The sequence below is a fragment of the Stegostoma tigrinum genome, chromosome 4 (genome assembly GCF_030684315.1).
Source record: "Stegostoma tigrinum isolate sSteTig4 chromosome 4, sSteTig4.hap1, whole genome shotgun sequence".
Lineage (NCBI taxonomy): Eukaryota > Metazoa > Chordata > Chondrichthyes > Orectolobiformes > Stegostomatidae > Stegostoma > Stegostoma tigrinum.
The window spans coordinates 95,231,146-95,257,341 of NC_081357.1; the positions used below are offsets into that span (position 1 = coordinate 95,231,146).

The 26,196-nt window shown below is 45.2% G+C and overlaps 1 protein-coding gene across 2 annotated transcripts in view; it reads right to left on the bottom strand.

Annotated features, from left to right (window-relative positions):
• Positions 1-26,196, bottom strand: part of slc35f3b (solute carrier family 35 member F3b) — an 87,702-nt gene that overhangs the window by 52,781 nt on the left and 8,725 nt on the right. The window contains exon 1 of one of the 2 annotated variants that reach the window (XM_048531876.2): positions 2,432-2,811. The exons of the other annotated variant lie outside the window; for it this stretch is intronic. Coding sequence (XP_048387833.1) covers positions 2,432-2,513 — 82 coding nt within the window. The 5' untranslated portion in view covers positions 2,514-2,811. Of the gene's footprint in view, positions 1-2,431; positions 2,812-26,196 lie in introns of those variants that run through there. 2 annotated transcript variants of the gene reach the window in all.

Sequence of the window (26,196 nt, forward strand, 5' to 3'; positions counted from 1 at the left end):
TGCCAGTATACGCCACACATGAACCACTCTCTGTGTAAAAAGGTTGGCCCTCACATGGTTTTAAAAACCTTTCTCCTCTCACCTTACAAAGATGACCCCTAATTTGAACTCCCCTCACCCTAGGGAAAAGCACAGAAACATAGTAGGTGCAGGAGGAGGCCATTCGAACATAGACAAGGCAAATATTCACCTCATTTGTTCCCCTCATGATTTTATAAACCTCTATAAGGTGGTGGAATCTATAACCAATTCAGAACTCAAGGGAATCTCTTCAAACTAAGGTGGCTGAAATCCTCACCTTGAGGTAACAAAGATGATGATTCAGGAATTGTTGTTTGCTGATGACTGTGTCCTTGTGTCACACTTTAAGCATGATTAGTTTACACACTATGGGTTATCTTTCAGAATAAAAATAAACACAGAAACCCAACAGCACCAAATTCTGACAATACTCCACCAGCTGCAGCTATCAGTGACACAATCCTGAAGGCTCTGTATGACTTCTCCCAATGTGGAAGCACAAACTCAAGAAATATCTGCATTATTAGTGAGCTGATGTGGAACTGCCTAAGCATGCTAAACATTTTCCTGTTTATGCAAAAGGCTGGAGGAGAAACAGATTGCTGCATGTTGTGTGGAAAGCTGTGGAAATGCCTACCTCTTATGTGTCTGTGAAACATGGGCCATCTCTAGTTAATGGGATCCAAATGAGGTGCATTTGGATCATCGTGGGAGTGAAAATGGGAGGACAAAGTACTGAGGGATTTCAAACAGCAGAAACATCTCCACCTGAGCTGGGCTCAGATGACAGTTGGACATACAGTATGAATGACTGATAATAAAATCCCTGAGTTTCAGATTGTCTTGAAGCTGAATCTTGGGAAATGTGGGAAGTGCACTACAGACTGGGGTGAAAGGCACACAAGAAAGGACTGCTTGGACAGCAGTCTCAAGTGGGGATTATAACTCACTCAGAGTTAGTAAGAATTGCCGATGCTGGAGTCTGAGATATCATGGTGTGGAGCTGGAGGAACACAGCAAGCCAGGCAGCATCAGAGGAGCAGGAAAGTTAATGTTTTGGGCATTGTTTCCTTCAAACAGCTAGAAAGATTGGACTGGCCCAACAAATTCAGGTATTTGTTCCTGGTTTGTAATGGTGGAAAATAAGTCTCCTGTCAGGTCTCACAGCCATGTTAGGAGGCTTAATAAATGACTTGATGCATACAAGAATTAGCAATCCTTGAGAAGATGGAAATCAATCACAGAGGTACATTTGTTTATAATAGTGTTACTCATGTTTATCTGTGTCACATGCTTTTATCACTGTATTTCATATTAATGTCAGTGTTACATATGTTCATGTCAGTGTTATGCATTAATATTACCATTATAGACATGTACAGCAGTGCTACACATTTGTATCACAGTCTTCCATCAATATTATAGTGTTATGCACATTTATTGTGGTATTACACAATATTCAGCATGGACTGGTTGGATTGAAGGGTCTGTTTCTATGCTGTATGACACTGTGACAATTAGTGTTATGAATGTTCATCGCAACATAGCAAGTTACTGTATAGTGTTACACATTAATATTAGTGTTACAATCATCACAGCAGTTAATACTATGTGTTACACATGATTATAATAGTATTAGTCTTCAATAATTGTTATGTTTATTGCAGTGTGACACATACCTACGGCAGTTACACCTTACTATTAGCATCATGCACTTTTATCATGGTGTTACATCTTAAACTTAGTGTTACGTACATGTATAGCCAAGTTACACCCGAATATTAGTGTTACGCATGTCTATAACGGTGTTACACATTAATATTACACTTCTACATGTTTGTACCTATGCTTGCATTTAAAGCAATGTTAGACATTATATTAAGTATCAGGCCAGTTAATAGCAGTGTTAATATTAGTTATCTGCATGCTTATCCCATTGCAAAACCAATGTAACACCACAGTGCCACACATTAGCGTTACAGAGGTTCAGAGCAGTGTCCCACATTAATACGTCTTCCACACCAAGATCAGTGCTACACAGATATAAGCAGTGATATACATTAATATTAGTGTTACAAGTTAATATCAGCGTTTCTGATGTTAGAATGTGAATACTGATGTTAAAAATTGCCACATTACTCACTTGCTAGTTTTAAACATTATCGCCGCAATGTTCCCGTTAATTGGAAACCACGTTAACCCGGGTTTTAACACGTGATTTTTATTAAGCTGGTGACAAGAGTTGAAATTTTAAACAGGACTAAGACAGCAGCAGCTCTTGGCTCGGACGAGCTTTAATTTCTATATCTTACGCTAAATTTGTACCGCATTTGTGACCTTTCAGTAGCAGTTCTAGATGTCTCTGGCCGCCCCCATCCCTAATGCCCAGGGATAAACAATGGTTACAAACCTTCCACCTTGGTGAGAGTTAGTACTGGGCTATTGCAAGCGGTGAGAGGAGCCACTCTGGCCGAATGCTTTTTCATTGTCATCCCGTCTCAAGGGCAGTGTGAAAGCTGCTCGACCCTGCATCCCACCAGCCACAGAAGAACAGATGCAGTCTTTCTCTGTCACATCCCTCTCGGCAGCCTGGCTGTTTATGTGTGTCTGATAATGTAGCAGGTAACACACAAATACACTGTGTTTGCTGTAATCATGAGGCGTCACATGTTGATGTCTTTCTTCCCCATTGCAAAAATAAACAACATGCATCGTCTAAAAGCAGCAGGGACGACGGCTGCTCTTTCTGCTGGTGGTGCAATGCTGTTATCCCTCCCTTCCCCCAGACCCTGCCCTCTTCATACCTGACTGTGCAGATCAGCCCCCCAGCTCCTGCAGCTACGGTTCCACTTCCACCTCCTAAAGTGAGCCACCTCCCGCTCGCGCGCGCGCTCTCTCTCTCTCTCTCTCTCTCTGTGTATCTCCCCGGCCAATTCAATCAGAAGTAACTCCACTCTGCAATATTTCATCCTCTCATATCTTCCCACACTGAGGAGAATAGTGTCCACTTGTGAGGGAGTCCACAGCAAGGCGCTATAATGACAAATAAATCCAAGAAAACGGAGGATAAGCTTCCTCACACAAACGGGGGTGGGAATTTGGAGCTGGCTATTTCCTGGGAGGTGAGGAAAAATTGCAGAAATGTATGCAAGTGGAAACTGAATAAACAGGACAGAGAGAGCGCGGCGGGGGGCGGTGGTGGTGCGGAATGATAAGGTTTGCCGTGGTCACTGGTTTCCACTTCTGGGGCTGAGTGAGGTGTGTTCGCGCCATACTGTGTAACCCAATCTATTCATGGGCTCACTGAGGGTGTTTGGATGTAATAATGTTATATTCATAAATGATGGAGAGGAGAAGGTCGGGGGGTGGGGGCAGAGGGGGTTGGTTCATGGTAAGTAAGTGTCTGGATGCTATGAGATTGGCTGGGTGGTTGACAGTGTTGAAGAAAGTGTTAGATTAGAGCAAGATGTAAACAGATTGGTCAAATGCTCAGATCAGTGACAGAATTTAAGCCTGATAAACGTGACACGCTACACCTCGGAAGGAGGAACAAGACAAAGCAGCAGTCTATGAATGGCAGGACACTGGGAAGCTCAGAGGGACAGTGTGATCTTGAGCTGCTTGTCCATAGACTCCTGAAGGCAGAGGGACAGGCTAATAGGGGAGTTAAGGCGGCGATGGGAGGCTTACCTTTATCAGTCATGACAAAGGTTATAAGGACCAGGAGGTCATGTTGAAGAGCTTAGGTTAGACCACAGCTGGAGTACTGTGTGCAGTTCTGGCCGTCACACCACAGTAAGGGTAAGATTATGGTGGAGGGGGGTGCAGAGATTTACCAGCGTGTAACCTGGGCTGGAGCATTTCAGCTGCAGCTGGAGAAACTTGGGTTGTTTTCTTTTGAGCAAAGAAGGTTGATGGGGGATGGGGAGATCCTGATAGATGTGTATAAGAAGGGTATGTCCAGGGTGAATAGAAAACAACTGTTTCCCCATTAGTTGAAGGGCCAGTAAGAAGGGGGTGTAATATTGAAGTGAAAGGCAGGAGGTTCAGAGGGAATTTAAGGAAAAACATTTTCATGCAGAGAATGATGGGGTTTGGAATGCACTACCTTGGAGGGTGCTTGAGGTGGGAAATCTCACAAACTTTAAAAAGTACTTGAATGAGCCCTGGAAGTGCTGTAACATTCAAGACCATGGGCCTAGTGTGGCGAAGTGGGGCTAGTGTAGGTAGGAGATAATGGGAACTGCAGATGCTGGAGAATCCGAGATGACAAAGTGTGAAGCTGGATGAACACAGCAGGCCAAGCAGCATCTCAGGAGCACAAAAGCTGATGTTTTGGGCCTAGACCCTTCGTCAGAATTTCTGATGAAGGGTCTTGGCCTGAAACGTCAGCTTTTGTGCTCCTCTGATACTGCTTGGCTGCTGTGTTCATCCAGCCTCACACTTTGTTATCTAGCGTAGGTAGGAGTTTAGTTTTGGTGGTATAAACTCGATGGGCCAAAGGGCCTGTTCTGTACTGTAGAATTCTATGATTCTATGGCTGGATTGATTTTACTCTATGTCCAATTATTCAGGAAATATCACCACTGTCTGTTGAAGGGCTCTTGTGACACAGTGGTAATGCCCCTACCTTTTGCTCAGGAGATCTTGGTTCAGGTTTTACCTGACCTGGATGCGTGTTATCGCAATTTCAAACAAATTGATTGCAGTGACTATTGTAACTGATGGTGCCAATGGTACGGATTGGGATGTGGGTGGAATGGGCAAACTAATGGAAGATGAAGTTTAATTTGAGGAAATGCCGGATTTGGATTGGAAGGGCATGGAGATAGAACCAAGACAAAAGGGTTAGGAACACAGAGACCTGGGGTGCACAATTCATTGTAGGAGACGTTGAGAGTACCGATTGTTAATGAGGCAAACATTACCCAAGGTTTTATTAATGGGGCATAGACTAGAAGAAGGTTACAATTAACTGGTATCAGTCACTAGTTCAGTCTCAGATGGATTATTGTATCTAGTAATAGAGAGCACACTTTAGGAGCGTTATGAGGACGTTGGATGAGGTGCTTCAGGTATGCAGGCAGATTAGAGAAGTTTGGATTGTGTTACTTGGAGAAGAGAAAGTTGAGGGGAGATTTGATAAGATTCTCAAAATCAAGAGGGATCTGGATGGAGAGATAGTGTAGGGATTGAGACTAAAAGGGTACGGAAACAAATTACTTCTCAAAAGAAAATCAAAAACTATATGAGAAAAAAAACTTTTCACTTCTCAAGTTGTTAATGTCTGGGACAAAGTGTCTGCGATGGAGATAAGGCTATTTTAATTGCGGCATTCAGAAGGGAATTAACGGAAAAAAGATGCATCTGCAAGGTTATGGGCAGAAAGGCACTAAATGAAATGCTCATTTGAAGAGACAGTATATGCATGATGGGCCAAATAACCATCTTGTGGACCATAACAATCCCATCAGATAAGTCAGATGATCGTTATCCCCTTCTCAGTTCAGCACCGACTTTTTACTGTGGGCTGGGCTCAAGCTGCTCTTAGCTTTGGGATGGGTGTACTCCACACCTTGTGTACGTATAGGACCCAGTCTTCAGTGGTTTTCACCAGTGGGGATGCAATTGGACAACACCATCACTTCATGGAATGTGTGAAGCCACTAAAATCAAGTCTCCGAGCTGAGATTGGCTGCCAAAGCCCACTGCAAAAATTGTATATTTTGTGGAAAGTACATGAGACATCCTGAAGATGTGATGAACGTCATCCTGCATTTATGTGGCATGTTAGAATACCACATCCCTCTTTACAACCTGTCCCATTTACCAGTGATGAGCCTCACAATGCTTGGTCACTTCAGGAGGTGCAGTAGAACTCCCACCTTGTGGATAATGCTCAATTGAAAAAAAATGTCAATTGTGATGACCTTCCTTTTTGTTCACAATCTCAGTCTCCCCACAAAGCACTCCACAATCAATGAGGCAAATATCTCTTGACACAGATTGGCAGTAAACATCAGAGATAATGGGAACTGCAGATGCTGGAGATTCCAAGATAATAAAATGTGAGGCTGGATGAACACAGCAGGCCAAGCAGCATCTCAGGAGCACAAAAGCTGACGTTTCGGGCCTAGACCCTTCATCAGAGAGCTTGGCAGTAAACATTGTGTGATAACTGATGGTGGGATGCTTTGCATCATTAACGGTACTATACAGTGCAAGTTGTTGTTGAACTGTATCTGCTGTGGTAAGGTATAGATATCTATTACCGAACACTGGATAGCACTGAGTGAAATGATCACTAAAGGCTACATCTATTCCTCTCAACCTGTTGTTGCTCGTGAGGGAAGGGAGGTTTGGACACATTCTTCTGCTGGTATCACCATTCACCGCTGGTCAGTATGCCCAGGCCCAGAATTTCTCTGCTGTTCTCTGAGCTCAGAGCTCCAGGCCTGTCAGCTTCTGGCCAGATTTATTGGCAGCTCCTCGATTACACAGCCACTGTTATTTACACATGCAGGCTAAACTCAGTGGAAAGAAGCGCTAGCCAGCTGAGCCCCTCACTGTGTGGCTTAGAAAAGGAAAACACATGTGCATTATTCATATAGAACCTTTCACAATCCCAGAACTTCCTAAAATACTTCATAACCGGTAAAGTATTTTCGAGGCGTTGTCACCAATGGAAGGCCAGAAATGTTGGCAGCTAAGTCTGACACAGCAAGATCCCAGAAGCAGCAAAAATCATTTGCTTTTGCTGACAGTCCCTAAAGTATTGGGAAATACCCCTGCTCTTCTCTGAGATAGGCCCAAGGATTTTTTTTTACATCCACTAGAGAGGGCAGACTGGCCCTCAGTTTATTGTCACATCTGAACATTGGCACCTCCCAGCAGTGTGGTGCTCCCTCAGTACTGCACCAGGAGTATGTGTCTGGATGATGGGCTCAGGTTTCTGGAGTGGGGCGGAACCCAGTGTTCTTTGGTCTCAGGGTTGAAAGCAGCACTTGGTGGTTAATGGCTGGCACTGCTGGCAAGGCTAGACGCTCTTGAAATGTATTAAAGTGGGCCTTGGGTGAAGGGACTGCCGCAGTGAAATGAGAGAAGATGCTCCAGATTTTGACCCAGTGACATTGAAAGAACAGTGTTTTACTGATGCATTGCAAAGATGTGTGTGACGTGGAGGCTATTGCCCATTGCCCCTGCTTCCCTCCTTCTAGATGGTGGAGGCTGTAGGCTGGGGGCTTGCTGCCAATCGAGCAGATCAATAACACTGCGAAGGAGTGAGCAGCATATGGCAGAGGGTGAGCTGGAACTTGAATGCAGCTGCTTTACTCCTCCAGTCCCCCAGGATTGAAAGGAGAGGAATCCAATGTGTGGAACAGATGGTGTGCAGCAGATGGTCGACTGATCTTTGCAAATTCTCTTGCTGTTGGGAACAAGAGATACTTTGCACAGGAGATGTTCCCTCCCCAAACCTCTGCCCCATGGCCTCATTGGAGAAGCCAGTGCCCAAGCCCCCGCTGACTTTTTCCCAAACAGGAAGCAGGGCAGAACACCAACGCATCACCGGAGGTGCACTGACAATGTTACCTATCAGGGTGATGAAACGTTTGCAACTAAACACACAGGCTCAGCGAGCAAGTCCAAAACCTCATCCACAACCCGAGCTACAAATCTTCACAAAAACTTTAGGAAGGGGTTCCTCTTGGACCATCAGATGCACTTCCTACGTGTGGCAGTTGTTCCTAGGACAATGCCCTTAGGTAATGGAAAGACGGCATGATTCTGAGCAAATATTTTCTCTGAAACGTCTGAGGATGAGGGGTGACCCTGTTGAGGTTTATAAAATCATGAGGGGCATGGGTAGGGTGAATAGACAAGGTTCTTTTCCCCAGGGTGGGGGAGTCCAAAACTAGAGTTTAAGATGAAAGGGGGAAGATTTAAAAGGGTCCTAAGGGACAACTTTTTCACGCAGAGGGTAGTGCGTGTATGGAATGAGCTGCCAGAGGAGGTGGTGAAAGCTGGTACAATTACAACATTTAAGAAGCATCTGGATGGGTACATGAATAGGAAGGGTTTAGAGGGATATGGACCAAATGCTGGCAAATGGGACTAGATTGATTTGGGATATATAGTCAACATGGACATGTTGCAATGAAGGTTCTGTCTCCATGCTGTTTATCTCTATGACTCAATCACTCTTAATAGGAAAGTTCCTGACTCTCAAATGCCAACAAAAAGATGTCATGTCACGCTAAACTAAATGGAAAGGAGTGCAGTGTTGGCATGGATGTGTGATAGCCCCAAGCACAGACTTTAAATGGACAAACAGAGGCCTGAAATATCCTGGGCAGGAGACCCCTCAAGGACAATCAAGAAATTTGGCAGCAGGAAGTTCAAACTGCATTTCTGAAAGTGAAGAAGGCAGGTTGGAAAATGCAGGAAATACAAGGAAAACTAGGCAGGGCGGTGGTCAGAAGCTTGGGAAAACTAGACGATAATGAGGCAAGAATCATCCTCTTTAACAATTTAATGTAAACCTTTGTTTTGGTCAAACTCATTAAATAAAAATTGAATTAAATTAAATAAAAATAATCCGTTCAGAAATAAAATTCACCTTTGCAAGACTTGTGGAAATATCCCTCAGGTTTGGGATGGACGAAGAAATAACAGATTCATAAATTTTCACCAAGTAGGTGGTTTACCCACTTCAACAACAGGAACTTTAGTGGAGAGATGACAGAAAGTATCTCTCCAGGATGCGTGTAATTGTGGGATGGATGCTGTAGGCTGATGAGATTTGGCTGCTGGTTTGAAGGGTTGGAACTGCAACTGAAATAATTCAGAAAAGCACTCAGTGAGGATACAAAAGAAAGCATTGGAGGTTGATCCTATCCCCCTTGGCTCCGTTCACCCTCACCAAGGTCAAACTGTCCCCTTTAATGGAAAACTTGATTGTTGGTGGGCTATTCTGCTGGTGTGTCAGTGAAAACATGAGCTTGGAAAATCTGTTTACGATTAACACTCACCTGAGCATCCAGCTGCTAACTGAATTTAAGCAATTAAAAGTGGTTTTGTTTAATACACACAAATGTTGGAAAATTGTTTCCAACAGCACCCTCACTTCAGGAGAAGTGAGATGCTTCAGGATGTCTAGTGGCTGTGAAAGGTGAAATTCAAGATTAGAAATTAAATTCAATTAGAAATTCAAGACTTTATTTCTTTAAAGTCTACAAGAGGCTAAATGCAGAAAATTTTAACTAATGACAAATTAATGGCACAGAAAGAGGCCATTCAACCCATTGGTATCCTAACCCCACAGGCACTTCCACATACTATTCTTTGTCCAGCTATCAACATTTGTAAGTTTCTTTCTCACGTACCCATCTGACTTCCCTTGCTGCATTCACCTCAGCTATTCTCTGCGGGAATGACCCCCACAGTCCTGCCACTCAGAGTATAGAAGCATCCCTGATATGCGCTCATCCCTAAAGAAGTACCTACACTGATCAGCGTCTCATATTTACCCCATGTTCTAGTTCTGTTACCACCCACTTTAGCCTACCTCACCAAATCCTGTCATTAGATTAAAACCCTATGCGGTCATCCCTGAACTTCCCATTTCTCTGCAAGGTAACAGAGGACTAACTAAATTAAGAGGAGTCCTTTCAAAAGACCTGCAGCGTAACATTTACACTCAGAGGGTGATTCAAGTATGGACTGAGCTTCCAGAGGAAGTGGTAGAGATGGGTACAATTATATTATTTAAGAGGCATCTGGATGGATATGTGAATAGGAAGGGCTTAGAGGAATATGGGACAAATGCTGACAAATGGTACCAGGTCAGATTGGGATATTTGGTCAGCACGGACGAGCTGGGCCGAAGGCTCTGTTTCTATGCTGCATGACAACATTATTGAAGGTGACTCCCTGCAAATTGTGTCAGTGCTCTGAGACCCTGGTTGTTGTGAAAATCACCATATCAATGCAGGGCTCTCCTTTTAACAGTCTGTGATAGTGATGCCATTGAAAGGGCAAATGGTTCAATACGCTCTTTCTGGAGATGGTCTTTATTTAGTGCAAACACTACTTGCTACTTTCCAGCCCCAGCCTGAATATTGTCTGGAATTTGCTGCACGTGGACATGGACCGCTTCAGTATCTGAGAAGTCACAAATGGTGCTGAACATTGTGCAACCAATGCTTCTGATCTTACAACAGAGGGAAGGTCATTGATGAAGCAGCTGAAGATGGTTGAGCCTCGGATACTACCCTGAGGAACTCCTGCAGAGATGTCCTGGAGCTGGGGTGATTGACCACCAACAACCTCAACCATCTTCCTATGTGTCAGGTATGACTCTAACCAGCAGAGAATTTGCCCCCGATATCCATTGATTCCTTAATATCAATGACTATCACTTTCACCTAACCTCTGGAATTCTGCTCTTTTGTCCATGTTTGAACCAAGGCTGTAATGTGAACAGGAGCTGAGTGGCCCTAGCAGAACCCAAACTGGGCATCACTGAGCAGGTTATTTCTGAGCAGATGCTGCTTGATAGCACTGTTAATGACACCTTCCATCACTTCACTGATGATTGAGAGTGGGCTAATCAGTCGGTAATTGGCCGGGTTGGATTTGTCCTGCTTTTTATGCACACATGTACTTTGTCAATTTTCCACATTGTTGGGTAGATACCTGTGCTGTAACTGTACTGGAACACCTTGGCTAGGGGACCAGCATGTTCTGGAGCACATGTCTTCAGTACTATTGCTGGAATGTTGTCAGGGCCCGTAGCCTTTCCAGTATCCAATGTCTCCAACCACTTCTTGATATCATGCGTAATGAATCAAATTGGCCGATGACTGGTATTTGTCTTCTCTTTTGCAATAATCTGCTCGGCTGTTCAATCATTGAGGATGTGAGTTTTTGTGAAGATTCAATTTTCAGGAAATTAATGACGATGACATTAGAAATTCTGCTGCTGCTGATGTCCCACAGTGCACCAAGGTCTGTTCTGCTAGATCTCTGAATCTATCCCACTTAACCCAATGGGAGTGGCAAACGTAATGGATGGCATCCACAGGGTGAAGACGGGGCTCTGTCCCCATGAGAACTGTGTGGTGGTCGCTCTCACTTACATTACCACAGACTGCAATAGCCAGCTAGGTGACAGTAAAGTCAAATTGGTTTTCCCTCTTTTACACAGTCTGGCAGATAGATCCATCAGGGCGTGAGGAGCTTGATCCGTACTGGGTGTTATACCCTTTGGTGGTTGACATTGAAGTTCATTCTGGTCCTTTCCCATCCTTGGTGCTTGTTTTGAATAGTGTTCAACATTGAGAAGCGCTGAATCATCAATAGACAGTGGCCAGTTGTAGTCTGCAGGCAGTTTCCTCCTCCATGTTTGACCTGATGTTGTGAGACTTTATGGGCTCTAGAGTCAATGTTGAACAGCTCCAGGGCAACGCCCTCCTTACTGTGCACTTACCACACTGCCCCCTCCACTGGACTCCAACAGGACTGGATGTACCCAGGGATGGTGGTGTCTGGGACATGGTAAGGTATGATTCAGGCTGACACTCCCCGTTCAGCACTAAGGGAGAGCTGCACCATTGAAAGTGCTTTTTCAGTTCAGGTGTTAAACCAAAGCTTCATCTGTCCTCGTGGGGAAATGTAAACGATCCCAGGACATTATTGGAGGATGTGTAGAGGAGTCTTTGCCCCCGTTATTATCTACCCCATATCTAATCTCACTGCCAAGAGATCACTCACTGGAAATTTAATACATTCAAATCCAAGCCACTGGAATCTAGCAAAGATTCTGGAAATTTCTTAAGGGACAGTGGGGCTGAATTGTCTTGTGTGCTGAGATGATCTATAATGCTGCACGACAATGTGATTGGAATTTTGGAATTTGGAGGGCAGGACTAGACACAGTGTTCCAGGATTTTACAGCCCGAAGTCCTATCGTATCCTTCTACTCCTATATCCCTGCAATAAATACCAACGTACCCAGTGCTTCCTGGACCTACGTGCTACAATAGTTCATGCCTTGTTAGTGTCTACCCAAACCCTGAACATTAACATTAACAAATCTCGCAGCTTTTAAAAAATATTCTGATTTTGTGTTCTTCCAGCCAAAGTAGAACAAACTCAAATTTTCCCACATTTTGCTCCATCTGCCACCATGTTGTCCACTTACTTAACCCATCGGTATCTCCTCACAGCCTTTTCTGGGTCATCCTCGGAGCTCATATTCCCACTAACATTGCACGGTCACCAAACTGGAATCGATACGTTCCCTGTTTTTCTCTATGCAACTAATGTGGATTGTAAATAGTCAAGGCCCCAGCATCAATCCTCAGGGGAGTCTGATGGTGCGGGCTTCTGAGCCTGGAACTCACCTGTTGTGTCATTTGTTCTTTTTGTTTCGTTTATTTTCTCTCTTTTCTCACATTTTCTTTTCTTGCCTTTCTCTTTTATTTGATTTGCCTCTTGCTGAAGAGCTCACTTGCAGCGAAGGTATCGGTGGTGAGTGGGCCCAGGATGGGCATGTGGTTGGGGCATCGCAGGCGGGGTTTGGGTTCGCAAACGCTGGTTTGCGTCCAGCGTGGATTCATGGAGGTGGAGGTGAGTTTGGGCCTGGCTGTATCGGTGAGGTGAGCCTGATGTGGGCTCATGGTAGTGGAGCCAAGTCCACTTAGGTACCTGGCATCATTGGGATGATGCCTGCATTGCAAAGGTCCAGTGGAGAATTAGAGTGGCAAGGGCATCAGTGGAGATGAGATGGCATCGGAGACTGGCAACTTTCAGTCTCGTGGTGTGGTGAAGGAGATGTGTGCCTGGCCACCAGGCTCAAGGCCCATGGTGGAGCAGTTAACAAGCAGGACTGTAATGTTGAATACTTGTTCTTTATTTCCTTATTTTTCTGCCTTTATGCTCTATGTTTACGTTTTTTTTTGGTTTTTTTGATGGCGCTGGAGAGTGGCTGCACTATACAACACTCTTCATTGTATTTTGTAAGAAAAAAACACAGGACAACTAAATAAATCGAAATCCAAATCAAACCAGGCACAGCCTGTGAACTTAAAAATGTCTGATTTATCTCCTTACTCAGAATTGTTACCATGAAGAAGGACCTGGTCTTTGAGCAATTTAACTTTCTGCCTTCTCCAACCTTTTCTCAGTAACTCTGCACATTATTTCTATTTAAATTAATATTCAGTACCAGTTTGAATGCCTACTGAAACTGTATCCACCACAATCCCAGTGCTTTCCAATGTCTATCTGCTCACGGTGGCTCAGGGGTTAGCACTGCTGCCTCACAGCCCCAGGGACCCAGGTTTGATTCCAGCCTCTGGCAACTGTCTGTGAGGGCTGAGTTCAGTGATCAGGCAGCAGGCAGGATCAGGATCAGGAAGAAGCCTATCAAATCAAGACCCCAAAGTGGACAAAAAAGCAAAGGCTGTGACATCAACATGATAGAGCAATAACCAATATGGAAATGCCGGCAAACTTAGATCCCTTATTCATCCACCTCAGTAGAGAATGAATGAGACCACACATTCTGCTTAAGAGCTTATGCAGAGAGAAGCCATGCTGCACCTCTCTATCAAAAACAGAAGTTGCTGGAAAAGCTCAGCAGGTCTGGCAGCATCTGAGAAGAAAAAAAATCAGAGTTAATGTTTTGGGTCTGGTGACCCTTCCTCAGAATGTTAACCCTGTTTTTTTTTAAAGAGTTAAATCAGAGTTAACTCAGATTTTTTTCTTCACAGATGCTGCCAGACCTGCTGAGTTTTTCCAGCAACTTCTGTTTTTGTTCCCAATTGCCAGCACCTGCAGTTCTTACAGTTTTTATTCTGCACCTCTCTATCTCTACATAATGTGGATGTATGAGAGGCTTCATCCATGAGGTAACATCCTATTAGCTGGGCCCAAAACAGCTGACCCAGAGTTGGTAGGAGATTAGGAGCGCCACCTAATAGAACCTAGCAGCTACAGGTAGAACTTCTCAGTTATGCCCAAACTAGACACCTCCACAAGACTCTGTCAGTATTAACTAACAAAATATTTATACAACAAGCAGAACCAACACCTACACAGTCCCTAGCTGGAAGGTGACATAAAGGGCTAGGTTTACTAGTGCTGTCAGATTCCACATACTGTGTCCAAAAGAAATCTCTACCATTTTGTTATGCACCAGACGAGATCCCTCAATATATTTTAAAGAGGTAGCCTAGACCCTCACATCTGTGAAGTGCATGTTCCAGGAGTGATGCCACTGGTCAAGTTACTCAATGTTATAGCACCTATTCCTAATTAACTGTTCCAGTATAGTAACAGCCAACAAACCCACCTCTTGGCATGAAGGCAAAGTCAGACACAGAGTCATAAAAGCTGTTCTCCAATTCAGGAGAAAAAAAAAGGCTCAAGAAAAGGTTCAGAGAGAATAGCTGCTAAGATTCATTCACTGAAGCTTCCAATTCTATTTAAGACCCCAAAGGCTTCTGATGCTACTGGAAAAACCAAAATACCTAAATCTGCCACATCCAGGCTGCTTCCATCCATCCAACTTTTTAAACAAAACCCCAAGGCTTCACAACTTGTTTATTTATATTGTCTTCAGTAGCTAGTTCGCCATCTCTGCCTTACAACCTCTCGTCAAAAAAAAGGACAAAATAACATTTTAAAGTGACGGCATCAGCATTTTTCTTGTAACTCCAGCAGCAGGTCAAGCCATTCAGATTCTGAAATGTCCCAGCCACCACTCAAAGGTTGATGAATCTAACTGTGCCACGCTGGTATTATTGTGTGGTTTAGTTAGACAACCACTCAGTGTACGGTGACACCTGAGATACACACTCACAGCAACTGGAAGCTTTCTCCCACAAAATATACTTAGAAGTGGTCAATCACACAGAGTGTGAGTTTGCTGAAGCCCAAGTGAACTATCTAGGTAGAGGCAGTAGCACAGTTCCCTATTCCCATGACAAACCTGGAAATCATGAGGTTCTTAGGAATGTGTAGGTTTCATTAAAAGTTCCTCCTAAAGGTTGGTACAGTAGCTGTGGGGTTTGTGGCCATTCAGTTATCCATTCACAGTGAGCCTTACTTCACTGAGAATGTTCCCTTGAGGTGTTGAGTCCTCCTGAGATGCCTGGGAAGCACAGACTGTAAATGCTATGTGCAACGACTGGGTGGGGTGGGGGAGAGGTATTGACCAGGGCTAAACCAGCCTTATTCTCCTCCCTTGTCCACTCCACACTGCCCTCCAACCCCACCACACCCGGCACCTTCCCCTGCGACCGCAGGAAGTGCTACACTTGCCCCCACACCTCCTCCCTCACCCACATCCCAGGCCCCAAGATGGCTTTCCACATGAAGCAGATGTTCACCTGCACATCTGCCAATGTGGTATACTGTATCCGCTGTACACAGTGTGGCTTCCTCTACATTGGGGAAACCAAGCGGAGGCTTGGGGACCGCTTTGCAGAACACCTCCGCTCAGTTCACAACAAACAACTGCATCTCCCAGTTGCGAACCATTTCAACTCCCCCTCCCATTCCTCAGACGGCATGTCCATCATGGGCCTCCTGCAGTGCCACAATGATGCCACCCGAAGGTTGCGGGAACAGCAACTCATATTCCGCTTGGGAACCCTGCAGCCCAATGGTATCAATGTGGACTTCACAAGCTTCGAAATCTCCCCATCCCCCACAGCGTCCCAAAACCAGCCCAGTTCGTCCCCACCTCCCTAACCTGTTCTTCCTCTCACCTATCCCCTCCTCCCACCTCAAGCCGCACCTCCATTTCCTACCTACTAACTTCATCCTGCCCCCTTGACCAGACTGACCTATCCCCTCCCTACCTCCCCACCTATACTCTCCTCTCCACCTATCTTCTCCTCCATCCATCTTCAGTCTGCCTCCCCTCTCTCCCTATTTATTCCAGTTCCCTCTCCCCATCCCCCTTTTCTGATGAAGGTTCTAGCCCAAAACATCAGCTTTTGTGCTCCTAAGATGCTGCTTGGCCTGCTGTGTTCATCCAGCTTCGCACTTTGTTATCTTATTCTCCTGGGTCTTAGTGCCCATCCTAGGATAGATGGGCTGTACTGTATCTGCAGCTTTGAGAAAAAAACAAGCGTCTGGCAAGTGTTTTCTCAAGTAATAGCATTTTTCAAATCACACATAAAATTAATTAAAGATAGGACTTGAGTTTGAACATTGAATTGCATCAAGGGTACAGGGCATTCGCCCCATCTTGTCCATGCCGGGGTTTCTGCTCTAAACAAACCAATGCCCATCCTTCATCAGGATATTCTATCTCTTTTGTGCATTTATTACGCCACAACCTTCTTGGCAAATTTTGGTGGGGGGGGGGGGATGCTGGGACCTGCTGAGAAATGCCATTTACAATTGAATTTCTAACCTATGGTCCCTGTACAAGCCACACATACAGGATTCTATGTAGTATAACATCCTAACACCGGGTCTGTCAAAATGTCCACCGCATCTGTTCAGGGGTTGGTGTTCATACATGGGGCAGGAGCCAATGGAGGGATATTCTAATTCTTGATAATTATTGGTAGCATCAGGAATGCCCCTGTAGGTGTATCGAGTGTGGTTTACACTTGTTCAGTCTGTAAGAGGACAAAGGAATGTTTGGAAATGCAGTGCGTTACATCTTGTCTGAAAACAGACCCGCAGTGCTCCCTGCTGGGTAGGTCTGTCGGTGCAGAAATGATAGCCTCTTCAGAAATTTGAACTGATATAATGCCTTTCATCACCCCAAGCTATCTAATTGGGTTTTATGGCAGTTCCTGCTGTATGTAGGAAAAATAGTGGCCAATTTGAGTATTGCAAGGAGCACAAAACAACAAGATGTTCGTGAAAATCGAATCTAAATTTAGATATTGTTTGAGTGTAATAAGATTTAAGAGAGCAGATGAGTGCAATAGATTATGCTGCCTATCAAACCTATTCATTGCAGTTTGTAGTTTATGTTCAAACTCAGTTCCAGTTTCCTGCCCGATCGCTATCTCCATCAATTTCCTAAAAGGCCAAAAATTGATTGATCTTACTCTCAAATACACTTAATAACTTTGCACCCAGAGTCCACTAGGAGTTACAGATTTCCAATGATTCACAACTGTCTGATCAAAGAAATGTCTCCTCACCTCAGTGTGCAATGGCTGACCCCTTTTCCCAAGGCTATACTTGGAACCGTTCTGCCATTTGAACACAGTGTGCAGGCTAACACTAATATTCTGATTTATTTATCAGCGGAACGTTACATTGAAGCAAAATGTGCAGCAAATGACTGAAACTATGAAACAAGAAACAGGCCATTTGTGATCAGAGATGATGGGAACTGCAGATGCTGGAGAATCCAAGATAACAAAGTGTGGAGCTGGATGAACACAGCAGGCCAAGCAGCATCTCAGGAGCACAAATGGATGGGGAGAGGGTTCTGGAATAAATAGGGGGAGGGGGGAGGCAGACCAAAGATGGATAGAGGAGAGGATAGGTGGAGACGAGAGTACAGGTGGGGAGGGGATAGGTCAGTTTGGGGAGGACGGACAGGTCAAGGAGGCGGGTTGAGGTTGGTAGGTGGGAAATGGAAGTACGGCTTGAGGTGGGAGGAAGGGATAGGTGAGAGGAAGAACAGGTTAGGGTGGCGGGGACGAGCTGGGCTGGTTTTGGGATGCAGTGAGGCGACGGGACGAGCTGGGCTGGTTTTGGGATGAAGTGGGGGAAGGGGAGATTTTGAAGCTTGTGAAATCCACATTGATACCATTGGGCTGCAGGGTTCCCAAGCAGAATATGAGTTGCTGTTCCTGCAACCTTCAGGTGGCATCATTGTGGCACTGCAGGAGGCCCATGATGAACATGTTGTCTAAGGAATGGGAGGGGGAGTTAAAATGGTTCGCGACTGGGAGGTGCAGTTGTTTATAGCGAACCGAGTGGAGGTGTTGTGCAAAGTGGTCCCCAAGCAAGATGTGCAGGTGAACATCTGCTTAATATGGAAAGTCATCTAGGGGCCTGAGATGAGGAAGAGGGAGGAGGTGTGGGGGCAAGTGTAGCACTTCCTGCAGCTGCAGGGGAAGGTGCCGGGTGTGGTGGGGTTGGAGGGGAGTGTGGAGCGGACAAGGGCATCACAGAGAGAGTGGTCTCTCCAGAAGGCAGACAGGAGTGGGGATGGAAAAATGTCTTGGGTGTTGGGGTCGGATTGTAGATGGTGGAAGTGTCGGAGGATGATGCGTTGTATCCGGAAGTTGGTGGGGTGGTATGTGAGGACGAGGGGGATTCTCTTCGAGCAGTTATTGCAGGGGGGTGGGGGGGGGGTGCGCGGGGTGTGAGGGATGTGTTGCGGGAAATGTGGGAGACACGGTCAAGGGTGTTCTCGACCACTGCAGGAGGAAAGTTGCGGTCCTTGAAGAATGCAGACATCAGGGATATGCGGGAGTGGAATGCCTTATCCTGGGAGCAGATGCGGCGGAGGCGAAGGAATTGGGAATGGGGATGGAATTTTTGCAGGAGTGTGGGTGGGAGGAGGTGTATTCTAGGTAGCTGTGGGAGTCGGTGGGCTTGAAGTGGACATCAATTTCTAGCTGGTTGCCTGAGATGGAGACAGAGAGGTCCAGGAAGGTGAGGGATGTGTTGGAGATGGCCCAGGTGAACTTGAGGTTGGGGTGGAAGATGTTGGTGAAGTGGATGAACTGTTCGAGCACCTCTTGGGAGCAAGAGGCGGTGCCGATACAGTCGTCAATGTAACGGAGAAAGAGGTGGGGTTTGGGGCCTGTGTAGGTGCGGAAGAGGGACTGTTCCACGTAGCCTACAAAGAGGCAGTCATAGCTTGGGCCTGTGCGGGTACCCATGGCCACCCCCTATGTCTGTAGGAAGTGGGTGGAATCAAAAGAGAAGTTGTCAAGGGTGAGGACGAGTTTGGCTAGGCAGATGAGGGTGTCAGTGTAGGGGGACTGGTTGGGCCTGCGGGATAGGAAGAAGCGGAGGGCCTTAAGGCCCTCTGCATGGGGAATGCAGGTGTGTAGGGACTGGACATCCATGGTGAAAATGAGGTGTTGGGGGCCAGGGAATTGGAATTTCTGGAGGAGGTGGACCTCATCACCTCAGGTGACCTCCCATCCACAGCCTCCAACCTTATTGTTCCCCAACCCCACACCACCCGCTTCTATCTCCTTCCCAAGTCCACAAACCCGCCTGCCCTGGCCGACCTATTGTCTCCGCCTGCTCCTGCCCCACCGAACTCATCTCTACCTATCTGGACTCCATTTTCTCCCCACCTAAGTCCGTGACACCACCCATGCCCTCCACCTCCTCCAGAACTTCCAATTCCCTGACTGACCTTCAGCTGCCTTCTGAAGTGACTTTATAATCTTATCAGTTGAGTCAAAAAGGAGGCTGCCATTCACAAAAAAAAAACTGGTTCAGAAATGCCAGCCCTGCAATTGATGCCCACATCGCACGATCAAATAAAGAGAATATTCACTGTACCTGAATGAACAGTCAGTGCTATTGAACCTAACCATTGGGGATATGTGAATCCAGAACTATCTGGGGAAACACTCCTGGCACTGTCTGTTAAGATCAGGTATCCCAGCCCCTTAATGTTGGGCATGTGTGAATTCCCAATGACAAGCCAGATTTCCAACAGACAGCTTAGCAGGCCCAGTTATCATGACTTTTTAAAATATATGCTCTTCTTATTTTGAGGGACATGGGCCTTGCTGGTGTTTATTTGTTTAACTTCTCAGTTACCCTTAGCTGACAGCCTTACTACATAATTTCACAGGGCAGGGCAGTCAAATCATTGTGGGTCTGCAGTCAGGTAAGGATGGGAGATTGCCTTCGCTAAATGACATTAAGGAGCAAGATGTGTTTTCACAGTAATTAATAGTGGTTTTGGTGGTCATCAATACAGAGATGAGCTTTTGAGTCCAAATGTTATTAACTGAATTTAAATCCCACCAGCTCATGTGCTGGGACATAATCTGTGTTCCCCAAGGGGATTATTAGTCTAATGACATTACTGTAGACTGGGGATCCTGAGGGATTTGGAGTACTGATACTAGTGACCAGTTGGTGCTCCTGAGCCCTCACTCATTGCTCAGTAAGACTGGCTCGATGGCCAGTTGAGGAAGGCTCGGTCGGGCTGCTGATCACACTGACCCAGCACTGTTTGACAGCCTCATTAGGAAATGGTACTGAGGCAGGTCAAACACCACCTCATAGAGACACCCCTGCAAATAAAGACCTCCCCAAGGCTGGAAGGGCTGACGGGGTGCAGGAGGAAGGTCCCTCTACGCGTTTAGGCATGGTTAGTATTGCAAGCTTTGACCTCCATAGTTCCATTTGGAGAGGTCTCCGGCCCACACTGCCCTTCCTCAGGCTGCTGCAGGCAGGGAGATGGGTGGGGTGGGGGGCGGGGAAAGGTTGGAAAAATCTCTCCTCTCTGACGAAGGGTCTAGGCCCGAAACGTCAGCTTTTGTGTTCCTGAGATGCTGCTTAGCCTGCTGTGTTCACCCAGCTTCACACTTTGTTATCTTGTTTTCACAGCCTTTTTTGGAAGCTCGTGCCTTTTCCAACAGAAAAGTTCCACTGAGCACCAGCAGATGGGGCTGTGGGGCCAGTAAAATCTCTCACTCACAACATCACACAACGATATTGTTGGAACATGGCCCCTTTGGAGAGCGCAGGGTCTCTCAAACATCAATTCAACATTAGGTTTAATCTTGAGGCTGCACTAAAGAGTGTCAGAGCTCGTCTGCTCTGCCTCTGCACCAGCACCAGACTCAGTACACCCGGCTTCGGGGAGCGCACCAGGATTTGCATTTATTTAGCACCTTTCACACCCTCAGGAAGGCCCCGCTGAAGTATTTTTCAAAGTGTAGCTACTGTGTCAATTTCAGAAACATGGTGGCCAATGTAGACATAGCAAGATCCCTCGACAAACAATGGGATAGCCACCAGGCTGGCTACTTTAGGGACGGTGGATCTTCGATGTCCACCTGCAACAGCAGATAGGAGATTGACTGAGCCACCATCTCTCATACCTTGCCCAACATCACCCAGACATCATCTGCTTTTTCTCTTGAGGATGTTTATTGGGAATTTTAGACAGAAGCTGCTGGAAAAGCTCAGCAGGTCTGGCAGCATCTGTGAAGAAAAATACCAGAGCTAACATTTCGGGTCCTGTGACCCTTTGTCAGAACAGTGGGAAGATTCTGCCAGACCTTCTGAGCTTTTCTAGCAACTTCTGTTTTTGTTCCTGATTTACAGCGTCCGCAGTTCCTTCAGAATTTGTTCGTGTTCACTTACTAACTTTTCTTTTTCAAATTAATTCGGCAGACCATGTGACACTTGGAGAATGTTATTCTGCAGCTTTTAATTGCCACCTTGGCTCCAAATTGAAAATACAACACAGTGAAGTGCCACTCCAGAGATGTGAAATCATTATCTGCATCAGCATTCCCTGTGCAGTACTGTGGGATTGCTGCACTGCCAAAGGCACTGTTTCTCATATCAGGTGTTAAACTGAGGCCTCACCTACCTCTCGGGTGGCTGAGGATGACCCCATGAAAAGGGGGATAAAAAGACAAAGAACTGAGGACGCTGGAAATCAAAAACAAAAACAGACATTGCTGGAGAAGCTCAGCAAGTCTGGCAGCGTCTGTAGAGAGAAAGCAAAGTTCTACAGAAGAGCCACTGTTTGGAGTTCAATTTAGGTAAGGGTGCAGTGTTGCATTTTGGTAGAGCAAATCAGGTCAGGGACTGAAATACCTAATGGTAGGGTCTTGGGTACTGTTGTCAAACAAAGAGGCCTTAGGGTGCAGGCTCATTGTTGCTTGGAAGTGGAGACAGAGTAATGAAGAAGGTGTTTGGTATGCTTACCTTTATTGGTCAGTACTTGAGTATAAGAGTTGGGAGGTCATATTGCAGTTGTACAGGACTTTGGCCAGGCCACCTTTGGAATACTGTGTTCAGTTCAGGTCTCCCTGCTTCAGGAAAGATGTTGTTAAACTTGAAAGAGTGCAGAAAAAATTTTCAAGGATGTTGCCAGGGTTGAAGGGTTTGAACTAATAGGGAGGGGCCGAATGGGCTGGGGTTATTTTCCCTGGAGCATCGGAGGCTGAGGGGTGTCCTTCGAGAGGTTTATAAGGTCATGAGGGACATGGATAAGGTGAATAGACAATGTCTTTTTTTCCAGGGTACAGGAGTCCAAAACCAGAGGGCATAGGGTTAAGGTGAGAGGGGAAAGATTTGAAAGGAATCTGAGGGGCAACTTTTTCATGCAAAGGGAGCCGCATGATTGAAATGAGCTGCCAGAGAAAGTGGTTCACGTGGATACAATTACAACGTTAAAGAGTCATCTGGGTGGATATACGAATATGAAGGGGTTAGAGGGAGCAGAGCTGGCAAATGCGACTGGATGAATTTAGGGTATTTTGTCAACATGGATGAATCTGTTTCTGTGCTGTACATCTCCTTTCTCCATGACCTGAAACGTTGATTACACTTTCCCTGCACAGATGCTGCCAGGCCTGTCGAGTTTTCCCAACAATTTTTGATTTTGACCCCACGAAAGGAGATGTTTTCAAGCCTTTACAACCACTCCCTGGCCCAGTCCCGGCCTGAATATTCTGGGGACCATATTCTGGAAGAATGACATGGCCCATTTGCAGAGGAGAGTTACTAAAACAGAAACATACAGAGGGACTGAAATAAAAGGGGATTGTTTTCCCTTGGAGCACAAAATTGCGGGGAGACTTACTGGATGTTTAGAAATTGAGGAGAGAGTGTCAGGAATCAGAAGACACAGGTTTCTTATAATTGACGAAAAAAAATGAAGAGGCCAATCTCTTTCTACAATGAGCTGCAGTCACTTGGAACGCAGAGTCTGATCGGGAGATAGAATCAGATTCAAGTGCAACTTTCAAGTCAGAACTGGGTGTGTAAATCTGCACAAGGTAAAAGTGTAGAAAGTCAGGGAGTAGAAGCAGGGGACTGGGAGTAACTGGATCGTCCTTTCAAAGTGCTAGCACGGTGTGATGGGCTGAATGAGCTATAATACTCTTTGGCTGAGAAACCAGGTGATCAGGCCACCATTTTACAACATGACCCAGCTGTCTTGTGGCCCAAAATAGCAGCCAGAAGCTTGAGCATGTTTCCAACAGGAGTTGCTCTGCCTGCCTCAAAATGGGACACCAGGTTTCTGATTTTCGCCACTCATTCTCACACACACACACACACACACACACACACACACACCTTGGTTGGAGTCAGGAATGTAAATAATGGAACTAGTCCCGACAGGGGTTTGGTGGATTATACAGTGAGTTAGAATAGTAACATTAGTGATCAAAACCCAACTGCTTCCTGTCAGTAACAGCACAGTAAAGTTGATACAGACACAGACCCCTCACCCCTACTGCACTGAAAGGTTATTGCTCCCAGTAAAGAATGAAGGAGGTCTACCCGGCACTACAGCCTGCCTGTCTGATGCCCAGCATTGGATGGGCAGAAATTTCCTCCAATTAAAAATCATGAAGAGTGACCCCCCAACTACAAACTCTAACCATTAGCCACCCATTTTATCCCTCTTCCAAGCATCATCTGATGCTGAACCAATTTGTTTAGTCCTGCTGTTGATAAAATAATCTCATGGTTATTTATCTATGCCATTGCCAGGATTGCTTTCCTCCAGTTCTGTAACATACCCAGATTTCTATTCGCTTCAGCTGATCAACTGCTGCAGCCCTCACCTATCCTATCTCAGGTGTTGACAGTTCCGGTAGCACATTCCTAACCAGCATCCCATCTTGGGCTCTCTGTAACCATGAGCTTATATGAAACTGTGCTGCCACACAATCTTTATCTGCGTCACATCCTGCTGAGAACCATCCCCCTCAAGCTTGACAACCTACACTGATGCTTGGTTCAGCAAAACCCGATTTTAACGCTCTCATCCTGTTTTCATATTCCTCTCACCTCCTCCCTATCTTCCAGACTGACATCCCTCTGAGATTACTCATCTCATTCTGGCCCCTTCCCAATCCCTGATTTTAGTCACTCCTGCTAATAGCAGCTCGACCTGAAGAAGTCTGTGCCTTGGAATTCCTTCCCTAGCTCTTCCGTCTCTTTCTCTCTGCTTTTACGACACTCCTTCAATCCTCTATGTTTGATAAAACTTTCAGTCAGCTGACCTCAAATCACTCCTTATGTGGAAAGTAAAGGGTTAACAATACCTGTACCCTAAGAATAGTTAATGAGTGCGTATAGAAGAGGCACCCAGCGTGAATGTCAGTCTGTTTTCTCGGTTAGCTAATTTGATGGAACCCTGTCTTCAGTTTGGCTTCCACCATGAGTCTAGGCAGCCCAAAAAAATCCTCTGTAGTTGTCCTTTGACTGGTTGCTCTACACCAAGCTAATCAGCAATGGAAAGTCCTTTGACTTCTTGTTCCATAACCAGCTTCATCAGTGGTCTCTTGACTTTGACTGATTTGTCTGCTTTTGACACAAAATAAATATTCACGCTCAAGGGTGAGATTTCTCATTTGTGCAATGCATCGAATTCTCTGCTATCAAACACCCCTCATGTTGCAGAATTGCTTGTAGCAAACCTCCAACTTTAAGTGGTAAATCCCCTGGATCAGACAGCTATACTGTTATTGGCTATAAGCAGTGTCCTTCAGTCGTGTACACTATCTGATAATACAGTGACACTCGCCCCGCACAAAGCTTAGAATTAGTGAGATACCCATTAACATAAATTTTCTCTGAATGAAATATGTGGTCACCATCACCTATTTCTCCTGGGAATACATCTAGCTTTTCTTCTATCACAGTCTGTTTACCTCATTTGTACAGTATTTTACTTCTTGTTGCCCTGTGACTGTGTGCTATTGTGGCATTTTCTGAAAATGGTGCGCTGTTTTATAGACAAAGCATTCTCTTTTTAATAACTGGGCACCGCATGTGCCTGTGAGGGTTATTTTTTCCCCTACAGTGTTAACAATGACTGTTAGTATCTGATGTCTGTCTTATTTTCTGTATTGGCTTCTCACCAGTATCTTTAGGGGGTTGCATTTTAAGAACTGAATGGATCTTGCTGATCTCCTATGATTAGGCCGATCCTGTCCTTTTAAGATTAAGCTTTGCCACTTCCAAATTGCTGCTTCACACACCATCTAAGTATCTGCTTCTGAAGTCCTTTTGATAGTAACAAGTCTGACAGATTCATGAGAAATGTTGTGTCTTATGAATTCTGACTTTAAAGGTCTGCAGTCACATTTTTTCATTAATCTGTAGAGATCATTGATGAAATTGTCCATGGATACACCCGGATGCTGAACTCTTCAATCAAATCTTGTCCTTTTCGAATTGCACTTGTTTCGAAGTTGAAATAATTGTCAAAAGCTTTCAATATCTTTTCAAAGTATATATTGCTTATTTCATTCCGCATCAAGCTATAATGTCATTAGCTACATTTTCAATTGTATACAAAAGTGTATTTTTGTGTGCTGTTCCTGTTTAAGTATTTAGTTTGGAAGCAATTCGATATCCTAAGAAATGTTTTCTACAAGGTGTCCAATTCTGTGTTCTCTTTGGCCCATGTCTGAACTTAAACCTCCTCGCAATGTTTCATCTGTTGTCCTGCCTTTTTAATGTAATTATTTATTTGCCTTGTATTGAAGGATTTTAATTGTACAGTATAGCAGTGCTGTTGCTATGTATTTCCTTACCCTGCACAACTAAATGGAGGATCCCTATCTTTGGTGAGTAAAGTGGAGAATTTCCACCTGTCAGCAAGCTGATGAATAAATAAGTCCCATTTCCTTATTGGCTTTACCAAGTGAACATTCTTACAATGACTTGGCTGAATTAATCCCACTCTTTGAGGCTACACAAGATGAATCCCATTTCTTTAACAAATTTCCCTAGACAATTCCCTCTGTCTTGTGGTGCCACGAGTAATTCCCTTTGCTTCAGGTTTTTTTTCTCTTGGACGAGAACGTGAGTTAAATAAATGCTTCCCGCCCTTTGCCAGGATTTAGAAACGGGCCTCTCACCTTTTCTCAGGGTTCTTTCAAAGTTTTCCTTCCATTGGACTTTGTTTGCTTAGGTTTCCATTTTACAACTTTAAGTCTGACATTC